General features: G+C 42.5%; 1 protein-coding gene across 3 annotated transcripts; it reads right to left on the reverse strand.

Moving 5' to 3' along the window:
* Window positions 1-1,097: 1,097 nt before the first annotated feature.
* On the reverse strand, window positions 1,098-8,563 carry LOC136052307 (forkhead box protein M1-like). 3 transcript variants are annotated; one of them, XM_065742313.1, is made up of 8 exons: window positions 7,975-8,563; window positions 6,755-6,903; window positions 6,350-6,505; window positions 5,816-5,944; window positions 5,219-5,260; window positions 4,209-4,284; window positions 3,569-3,750; window positions 1,098-2,479 (listed from the first exon to the last, which is right to left on the reverse strand). In XM_065742313.1, exons 1-8 carry the CDS (start codon window positions 8,519-8,521, stop codon window positions 1,433-1,435), a joined length of 2,328 nt encoding a protein of 775 aa, XP_065598385.1. In that variant the 5' UTR covers window positions 8,522-8,563; the 3' UTR covers window positions 1,098-1,432. The 3 variants fall into 3 exon arrangements, with proteins under 3 accessions (XP_065598385.1, XP_065598384.1, XP_065598386.1); XM_065742312.1 differs by having other exon boundaries at window positions 4,209-4,287; XM_065742314.1 differs by having other exon boundaries at window positions 4,209-4,287; window positions 6,350-6,559.
* Between the last annotated feature and the right edge of the window lie 2,505 nt (window positions 8,564-11,068).

Here is an 11,068-nt window from a genome sequence, read left to right on the forward strand (position 1 = left end):
AAGAAAGATCACTTAGATTTGGGGAAACTTCTGAGGCAAGGTGTTTTTGCTGGTGTCTTGTAAATACTGATAGCGAACTGAGGTTTGCCCAGATCGTGGCTGTGGTTCCTTAGCCTGCTACTGAAACTATTCTAAGAGAAATGCAGATTTGTCCTAAACACATCATTTTCCCATTGATACTTTCCTCTCCCACAGCAACCTGTCTCTTTTCCCAAAACTAAGGACAAAGCTGAAGCCCACATTAAGGCAAGCAAAAAGCATTTGTTCATACTGTGGTCTAGCCAAAGCACATTGCTAAAAGTGGCAGCAGTAAAGATGATACTGAGCTGTGCTCCCACAAAAACTTCTCTGAGTGTGTAGATGCATAAGTCATCATTTGAGTCTGGAAGCAGAAGGATTAGGTCTTCCCATGGCTTTCCCTCTTTCAACATGAGTTCTGAAGAACTGGGATGAGTCGCCCTATTGCAATGGGAGAAACAGCTTTTTTCAGAGGTCACTTGTCAGTGGAAATACCAGCATTCACTTTACAGGTTCTTTTTCACATTTTTAACCGACGATTGAAATGAAAGCCGCTTAAACCATTCTGTAGAAATCCGTCTTACTGCAACTGTGACTCCACCAAGTCCTCCAGGCACAAATTAATAGACCGACTCTGGAACCAAAAGAGTTACAGCTCTTCTCCATTCCAGACTAGGAAAAGGAGCTTGAGAGGGAAAAATGAACCAAGATTTTATGCTGCAATCCAGTTAACAATTTTTTTCTGTTTAGCTTGAGTAGTCACTCCGTCACATACAGATGATTTTTGGCAACACTCAATGCAACACTCAATTTAACCTGGCAACACTCAATGCCGATGTGTTTCTGAATTAAAAGAAAATGGTATTTGGGGCTCTCATCTGGAGGCAGGCAGAGCATATGGACAAGACTAAGCTAAATCCTTTTCCAGCTCAAATATTTCCCTAATGACCCTACAAGAATAAAGTTACAATTCAAGGAGTTTACAGGGCTTAAAGCCATTAAATCTACACAGAAGATGCTAAATAAGATGAGAACAAAGTAAAAGAAAGCAAGGACAGAGCAAGGAGGAAGTGTGAAAAGTGTACCCGTTTCCTCTAATACCTGGATTAGCCAGCACTGTTCAGGGCCTATCTAGATGTTTTCCTGATAACCCCTCTCCAGGGACTCTCCACTCTAGCACCAGAATAGAGAGGTTCTATCTTGGCGCACATAAATAGTCCACTGCCGTTCAAAAAGGCAACTCAGAGCCAATGGACCTGTTTCCCAGCTTAGCAGGAGTCAGTAATGCCCTCTATTCCCATGAATGAAGGAACTGTCTAAAAAAGACTGTCTGCTTTGACTACGTGAACAGATCTCAGAAGAGGACAGTGCTTCCTGTAAAATCCAAAAAAGCCAATTCAGTCTTCTGGACAGTTTACTTCAGTTCAGGTATAAGCTGAGACCAACTAATGTCTGTTCCTAAGTTTTCATCCTCAAGACCAGGAAAGCTGATATCTAAAAGGATTTTGCTCAAACTGTCATTCATGGTGTCCAAGATAAAGCCCTCCATGAGCGATCGGTTTTCAGTAAAACCGGAGGCTGGCAGTTCAAAAGGCTTAGTAGATTCGTGAATAAAAGATGGAGAGCTCGTGAGGGGACTGTGCACTGTGTCATTGGATTCTGTATTAAGCAGTTCCCAAGGGGACTCGGGGAGAGGATTTTTAAGGGGTGTGCTGTTAAAACCCAGCAAGTCCTGGTTCTCCGGGAAGGGTGTGAATGGCAGCGGGACGGTTCTCACTGGACTGAAATCCAGCTCTTTACCTCTCTTGGCTGATGATGCAGACTTCCAGGGATCAAGGCCCCCTGGTGGAGGGGTAGTAGCTGCTGGGACTTTGCATGGAGTGGAAGAAACAGGCAGTTTAGTGAGCATCTCTTCGACTGGTGTTTTAAAGGGCCCCTCTTTCTCCTGCAGGCATCTCAGCTGTGATACATTCTCTAGAGGCTGGCTTTCCTGCAGTAAGGGAAGGTCTGCCCCTAACTGCAAAGGATCAAAGTCATTGCTCTCTGGGAAGATAAGGACAGGCTCTTCTGAGCAAGGCAGTGCTAGGCGTTGTTTCCTTCTGGATCTGCTCATTTCCTGCCTCTCGCGTCTCTTTATAACTAATGTGTCAGAAGGACCCTTAGATGGTGACTTCAGTATGGTGAAATGTTTCTTCTCCGTCACGGCTGAGACTGGGACGAACAAGTCTGGCTCTTCCTTTACAGTTACGGTTGAGGCAAAAGGGGACAGCCAGTCCCCCAGCTGTGGACCTTCCCCTTCCTTAATACAGAGAGTCTCAGGGAAAGAAGATGACTCCTCGCCAGGACGACAGTTGCTCTCCTTTAGAGAAAGCGTTGGGGAAGAAAATCCTTCATCACACTGACTCTCCTCCTTGACCGCAGCCATGGGCAAAGAGGATGATGCTTCAACAGAGAGTGACATCTACAAAAAAAACAAGTGACGTGCAGTCAGTAAACAAGAATCTTAACTACTCAAAACCCAAATGGCAGTTAAAGATAGAAAACAAAGGCTACTAGCTAAGGATAGCAGGCCAAGTAAGTGGAGGATCTTTGGAAAGAAGCAGCAATAACCACAGTTAGACATCGATCTCCCTTTGAAATGGATACCGTTTTTAGCTAATTGTCTAGAAGTTATGCCCTTCAGAGTACGTGTGCTATGGGCAACTCTGAGGACAAGCAGGAGAAGAGCTGAACATTTTCTTGTTTGATCCTCCTTACACTATATAGGTATGAAACAACAAAAAAAATGAGGACATCTTTCATAGAAATCAAGGAGAAAGAAACGAATAAAATCTCTTTTGATAACATTAATAAACGCGTGGGGGAAAAGAAATCATAGCAGGAGAGAATATAAATTAACAGATGCACAAAGGAAAACAGGATCGATGTTAGAAAGAATGGAACAAGATGAAGCCTAACAGTGCCTAAGTATCTGAGACAGTCACTGACTGAAAGAGAAAGATCTGTTCGATAATGACTTTTCTTCAGCTCAGAATTAACTAGCAAGTCTGCAGAATGAGCAAAAAGCATTTTTGGGAAATGATGTCTTCCTCTAGGAAGACGTCATCCTTGCAAATAAACGCTCTTTCAGAAGCAATGCCCTATAATACAGCTTCCTCTTTAGCACTAGAAGAAGAGTATATGAGATTTTCAGGGCAGAACAAACCCATTTCCCTTTGTCCTCTCTCTTCCCATCTGAGCAGTAAAGAAACATGGTCTTGACTTCTCAATCCAGTGCACCCTTTCCTCTAGTGAAATAAAATAACACACTTACAGCAAGTCAACTAGCAGGTATAGTCACACTAGACACAGAAAAGGAAAAGCAAGAACTGTCACCTACCCAGAAACTTACAGGCTTGGAGGACCAAGTAAAGATATATAAAGGAGCCACGTGAAAAACACAGTCCATGGAAGAAAACAGCTATGGAGAAAACACACCAAACAAACCCCCATTCCACCAGTTCCCCACAAAGAAAGGAAAAAAACAAAAACAAAGAAGACAACAAACAACCTTTGGAGCAATGCGCACACGTTTATTGCTCCGGAAGGTCTCTGAGCTGTTGTGGGATGCTCCCTGTGCCGTAGATAGAGGAACCTTCAAAGAAGGCTGCAAGACAAGAGGCTGACTCATGGGAAACTGGATCGGAACAAGGTAGGAGTTGATGCGAGGAAGCAAAGGCTTCATCTTTCGTCCTAGAAGGGAAAAGAATAGATTTGCTAGCCTCCTACCCTTCTTTTACTACATGTGGAAAACCAGACACCTAACAGGAAGTGCTTCTAAATACTCCCAGATAACCATCTGATCAGTTACTTCCATTTGCTAGTTTTGAGGATACAGATCCCAAGTCAGAAGGCCTGATGAAGAGCGGAATACAGCCTTTCATATAGATCCTAGACCACAAACTGAGGCAAGCTCTGTTGTTACTTAGTTTCAGTACCCAGTTCCCTCCATCTTTCTACTGCATCCCCACTCAGAGACAACTTTCAGCACTACTTTCAGCTCCAGAGCTGAGGGATGGGAGCAGCTGTAGGAAACCTTTAAGCAGGCAAATCTGGATGATAATTACCATTTTTATTCCTATGGAAATCTGGGAGAGCCCTTGAGTTTATGGGAATTATTCTTTTTGGTCTAGCTTGAAGTAGACACTCACGTGCATTCTGGGGTTCAGTTTTGCTGCTACTGTTGCTTCCCGTGTTCTTCTGGGGATCTGGAACATGTTGCTTTTGCTGCTGTAAACATTATGAAATAAAAAAGAGGAGAGAGAAGATTTAAATAGAGGAATTAGTCTCTGTTCTGCTGCCTCATTCAGAACTGCAAATCAGAAGCCTGTACTGAGCTAACACAGAAAACGCAGCTGTTAGTGCCAGCATGAGTGCTGGGTGTTACCTCTGTTATACTTGCTGTTTTACAGCCATGCCATCTCAAGACTAGCTACTAAAAATTCACACAGAAACAGAAGTGGCACAACAGAGCTGCTCCAACCACAGACTCTGCTGTTGAGCTGACCTTGTTTTGGTGTTCTCAGTGCAGAAATGTGAATAGCATACTGTTATTTGTGTATTTGATCTCTATACAAACCATAGACCTGAAATTCAAGCTGAACAGCAGAGGCACCGCAGGAGCCAATGGTCTAAGCAGAAGGAATGAGGGCCAAGGCTGTAGTGGTGACCAGTAGTGTCTGATTAATTCATTGAAAATCCATCACTGTAAAAATGGCTGAGTTCTACAGACAGCCAACAGGTTTGTCCTTCTAAGAGTCACAGCGCAACTGGTTTCCAGAAAGTAAAAAGAAGCACAGAGAGATCCCATTCTCCCTGGATCCGGGACCCAGAACAAGTTGGGACTGCTTCTACAGAGATTAAGACTGTAACTGAACCCTCCGTCTTAGTTCTCTGAAGTTTCAGAAAGCTCAGTGCCCACCGCAGCCTATTTTAGCAGTAGACCTCTAGTTGCTTAAAACTGTACAGCTCTTGCCAGCTGTAGAAAGAGCATGTCATTTGAAGGTAATTAGCTTGACTCCTTTCCCCAAAAATGGAGTGTGCACACGGCTGTATCATCATGTGCAGCAGTGATTCTGTCTCCCGCCCCAAATTTCTTATCCTTTCCTTCAATGACTAGCAAGAGGAGATTGGAAGCCCAAGGCCCAGGCCAGAGTCTTACTGATTCAGAGTGCTCAGGCGATGTTGACCCCAAGTCCAGCGGCTAGCGGCAGCAAGGCAGTCAGAAGGAGAAAAATAAGAGGAAGTTACCAACAATAAAAGGGACAATTTAATCTTGTATAATCTGAGCAAACAAGAGAACGCATCTGCCCTCCCGCTGCACAAAACATAGAAGAGACTAAACACATCTTAAAATATCTGAAAATTTTCCTAAAATTTCTAGATGGGATAGAACAAGTCCATCCTGCGAGTGTCTAGTCGAACAACAAAGAAAATGCTTGTCTAATTCAGGGGAAAGCTTTTCATTACAAGTTTGCAACAGTCCTACGGAAACAGGTTGAACAAGCTAATACGTTTGGCATGATACCTGAAGAATGAACGTATCCCAAAGAAGCTCCAGCAGCTGAAGCACAGCACCCTTTTCTTTTTTCCTCCATATACAGAGATAATCTATTTGTCAGAAGAAGCAACTAAATTTAGCTTCTACAAAGAGGCTGATGCCAAAGCAGCTTTTTCTTTTCTAATTAAAATGTATCTGTCTAGTGTGGCATTTAGAGACTAGATAGACTGCCCCTTTTTCATTTCATGAAACATTCACCTTAAACACTTGGTCCAATGTTAGGCAACGGTTGGCATCAGGGTGAATAGTCCAGAATGAGATTTTACCATTAGCAGATGTCTCACGGACAAACATATCATGAAGGGACAGGTTATGCCGAATAGAGTTCTGTGGAGAAAGGAACAAGGAAGAAGTTGAAAAACAGTGTTTTTGTTATACGCACAGTAAGGCCTATCTCAAACTTGACTGTCCTGACATAGAGATTCCATTTCAAAACCCAGACAAAGTGGATCTTCCTTTTCACTGGAAAGCTGACCAACTCTACCGTTAAGTTTCTTATTCTATTTACTCACTTCAGTGACCAAACATCCTACCATCTTACCTAAGTGGAATGAGAAAAAGAATAAAATGAATTATGGAATATTTGGAATGAGGATATTTGTGTTGGGGGGGGGTTGTTAAATGATTTTCAGTCCTGCTTTGCAGGTAAGGAAACAACTTTTCATTTTCAACTGGAGGGCTTATGATAGTATCACCCCGTGGTTCACTGGAACTTGAGGGCCTGCTTGTTACCTTCCAACCTGGCTTAGCCACGTGCTTAAAATATGGGAAATGATCTTCAATCCAGGTATAGATGTCTTTCAGAGTCATACGCTTCCTCTCAGTGCTGTTGATGGCAAACTGGATCATGGCCATGTAGGAGTATGGAGGTCGTTCTGATACTGAATCCTGCCACGAGGAAGAAGAGGAGGGAAGAGCAACAGCAGCAGAATCTTCTTCAGTCTGAGATAAAAGGAACAGTATGAGTGTTTGAATAGTTGACAAGGGCTGGATATTCCACGTACTGCTATTTGAATCAATAAAGGGCATTCTCATTACTTAGAGATTGTCACATCTACTTCTCGCAAGTCTTTCTATCCATATAGATTGCGTCCTCATCAAAAGTTTTAGCATACACTGTTGCCCTCTCCTACTTACCTTGATTCTTTCCCGCAGAGGTATCTGGTTCTCTTTCTCCATGCCTTGCTTCACAGAAAAGGGAGTTAGTCCATCAGTTTTCATCTTCCCCAGCCACTGGATATTAGTGAGGCTATTATCCAGCACAGAGCTCATTGTCTCACCACTGCCTGTTAGGATAACAAGCCCAAAGCTCTGCTTATTCACAAGAAGCCCTCTTCCTTCATGTCAGGTGACAAAAGGAAAGTACAAACACATACTTTATGAAGGGGTATCCCTGTATCGGGATAGGGATAAGATGGTATTGCAAAGCTAAGGCTTCTTGTGTATATATCTTGAATTCCTGATTGTACAGATATCTACCCAATTCTTGAAAAAAGCTGTAATGTTAAAAACAAAACCGAAAACCAACAAAGAAATCACAACATGCAAACCAAACAATTTTTCTCAACTGAAAAAGGACAGTGTTGACTCCAGCACTTTGAGAATTCAAGCACTTTTAGCAAAAGGATTAATCAAGTAAACAAAAGTCAAGCAAAGTGACATAAACTCCAACAGAAAGACCTAGCAGACAACCCAAGTATTAATAAAAAAAATCCCCATCATTTTTTTAACAGCAATAGTAGAAAACTATTGCTGTATTGTTTATGGTGGGGCTGTTTTTAGTAATACTGCTACTGAAGCTATCTATGAGTTCCTCTCAGACAGCACTATCCTGTGAGATAAGATTTGCCACAGCCCAAATCTACATAGCTGTTTTAAATTCCAAATAAAAAACTGATCTGAGAAACAAGTCAAAGTAAATTTAATTCCACTTTTAACATTTGCCCATCAGCTTCAAGAGACAGACAAGAAGGAAACAGTTACCACTTGGTTATTAAAGAGTCTGAATCATTACTCTTTCAAAGGTCTAGGCTCCCTTTTGTCACTCACTAAGGCACTTCATGCTGATATCCATTCAATCAATGATTCCTTCTCTTTGTATTTTGTACTTCTAGACTAGAATTCCCTCAAATTAACCCCACTTCTCTTTATCCAATGCAGTAATTTGCTTTTTTCAAATACCAGGACTGTTTCTTTCAAAGTATATCCACTAAGATCCTTCAGATTCCATTACATATGCACAGCTACTTTTTAATTAATTGAATAGCCTTCATTACCGAATATTGAGATACAAGTACTACACTTATTGTCCCACTTTGCATATCTTTATCTTTCAGAACAAGAAAAGGGTTACATACTGTTCTCCTGTTTCTGTGCCAATGCAGAATCAATTCCTGAATGCCAGAGCATTGATCCTCCCGCAAGATCAGGTGTCTGTGTAACATTCTTCTCTCTTACTTGACTATTTGCAGTCCTAGCCACTGCACTAGCCTCCTCCTCTGAGGGAAGGTGCTGTGATAGTACCAAACCCGTTGAACAAGAATTTCCCCCACTGCTAATGAGAATGAACTTATTGGGCCCATTGTTGCCACATTCTTTTCCCTTTGCTGTCAAGGCCTCTATGATGCTCTGGATATTTGCATTTGCAGGGATGGCCACCACTTGTGTGTTGGGCATGGTAGGATGGTTGATTATCTTTATTCCCACTGGGAATTTCTGCAGACCACAGTCTATTTTGTCTCTGCCTTGGGCGTCATTTCGTTCCTCCTGGCTGTGCTCCTGCTTAGGTATCTTTTCATTGTGACCACTGTTCTCATCTCTTCCTGAAGTACTGGATACCTCCGTTTGTAGAACGGTCAGTTTCCTTCTTTTGAGAATTAAGGGCCTGCAAGGGCTGGTCCTCATTATTGATCTGTACAGTTGCTCTCCATTGAAAATGAGATGAACAAGTCCTGCAAAACAAAAGATACAACATAAGAGCACAGAAAGTAGGAACAAATAAAAGAGGTCAACAAATACACCTCAGGTCTTCCACAGCACACGTTCTCAGCAATTGCCATACTGCTAAAAAACATGGAAGGAAAAACAAAAATGAAAGTTTATAACAAGATTGACCAGGCTATGGGAAAAATATACTTTCCCTCTTTTATCAACAGCTTGTGAAAGCAGTATAGGAGATATTTGCAGAGTAAGTAATTTGAATCAAAAGTTGAGAGCCAGAATATATCTAATAACAAGGAAACCATGTGTCTCTAAAGGCTGAGAGGGACCTGGGAGTCTTCAGTGTGGAGAAGGCTGAGGGTATCTCTTAACTGTTTCTAAATATCTAAAGTGAAGGAGTCAAGTTGATGGGAGAGACTTCTTGGCATTGAGCAACAATAGAACAAGGGGCAATGAGCAGAAACTGGAACACAGGAAGCAGTATACTAATAGAACTTGTTCACTGTCAGAGTGATGTAGCACTGGAAGAGGCTTCCCAGAGGTGTTGTGGAGTGTCCTGAAGATATTCAAGACCCCTCTGGATGTCTACCTGTGTAAAGAACATGCTTTAGCAGGGAGGTTGGACTTGATCTACAGAGGTTGCTTCTAACCCCTGCAATTACATGAATCTGTGATAACATTTTGCTCTTCTTCAGTATTATTCCTTACCTCTGTTTTCATCTACCACCTCTAATTTCTCAGACCTAGAGAAATACAGTTTCCTCATTCTAAACCACTGTTTATAAACACCTGAAATACAGGAGTCAAGTCAAAGTGGGCAGACTCTTTTCAGTGGTATGCAGCAATAGAACAAGAGGGAACAGGCAGAAACTCAAACATAGTAAGTTCCAGGCTAACACAAGAAAGAACTTCTATACTGTGAGAGTGATGGAGCATTGGAACAGGCTGGTCAAAGAGGTTGTGAAGTCTCTTCTGGAGATATGCAAAACCCACTTGGATGTTTTCCTGTGTGAGCCACTATAGGGAACCTGCTTTAGCAGGGGAACTAGACTCAGTGATCTCTAGATGCTCCCTCCAGATTCTACAATTCTGTGATTCCGTGGTATCTGCTTTACCATGAGGAATGCTAAGACTTCGCTGTAAAGTGACTTCACCAGCACCAGCCAGTAAGCTGGAGGGATGAGAAACTAAAATACAGAAATAGCAGTCCTGCTCCTTATAATTTACTGATGTAAGCAAAAGATTACACAACCTGAAAAAAAAAACAACGAATTTAAGTGCGGGTATAAGATGTGGGAAGCAAAAACTGCCCTGAATGCTAAAAGCATACAATAAAGCAGGAGTTAGGCACTTCAAAATCAATGTAAAGTAAGAGTTTTAGTCATTCCTTCTGTATATTTGCATAGCACTAGATAGATTCATCATAGAACAGTAAACAATTTAAATTTCTTTTTTTTTTTTTATAAGAAATAACTTAGATTATATAGGGGAAAGGAGTGGAGGTCAAATACAGACATTTCTTTCAGGGTAATAAGCTGAGTACATCTTTTGACAACAATGCTTATAATGCCATTCAAGAATTAGGTGTAGGGACTGTCTCTTGCAGTAAGCCACAGGAGAAAAACAAAATAAAACAAAACATAAGTTACACTTATTACTTAAAATTAGGGAAGATGGGCAGAACAAAAACAAACAACAAAAAAGGCATTTTGCATTGGTAGATTTGACCAGCTTTACAAAAACAAAGCTCATAGTAAGAATCACCTGGAAAGCTGCAAAGTGGAAAACATCAATGAACTGCTCTATGAGCAGTTTACAGGGTCAGAGGCTGCAACAGCAGCTGAAGGCCAGAAACTGAAACATACATGCAGGCTGGGGCATGCAGGGGGACACAGAACCTTTTACAAGGTGCTCTGCTCACTTATAAAGTCTGCATAAGACAACAGAGGCATAACCATTAGCCAGCTTCCAGGAAACCACATTCCCTACTGGAACAAGTAATTACCTAAACAGGCCAAAAGCTGCTTTCAGCAGCAGGGAGTTACACGAGGCATACACAACACTATAGAACTAGGAGAACAAAGCAAAAACCAGGACACTGAAAGGCTAAGCAAGCACCCCCTCAAGCCCACATCGCCCGCTCCAAGCCGCAACCCCCACCTCCCAGACTGCGGGGTGCGCCAACCCCGACGCTCTCACCACAGAATCCCGCCCGCTCTCCCAGGGTCCCTCCATCGAGGCGTATTATCTCCGCGTTCTCAGAGCAGACCTCACCGAGCCACCCAGCTCCCTGCAGGGAAAGTTCCAGCAACAGGAAACCATAGCGCAATAAGGAATGAGCGCTAAGCTTCAGTTACAACTCACCCCCTCCCCAGCCGAGCAGAAGACGCGTAAGAAATAGTCTCAATACTTCCGGTCTTCCGCGCCCTCTCTACGACAGCGATCGTTTCCCTGTTTGAATTTGGCGCCCGGAGGTTCGTTGGTATCACGTGTCGGCCCGGACCAGTGAAA

This window comes from Cyrtonyx montezumae, unplaced genomic scaffold, assembly GCF_038088225.1.
Source record: "Cyrtonyx montezumae isolate F1298 unplaced genomic scaffold, pur_monq_1.0 scaffold_3, whole genome shotgun sequence".
Classification (NCBI taxonomy): Eukaryota; Metazoa; Chordata; class Aves; order Galliformes; family Odontophoridae; genus Cyrtonyx; species Cyrtonyx montezumae.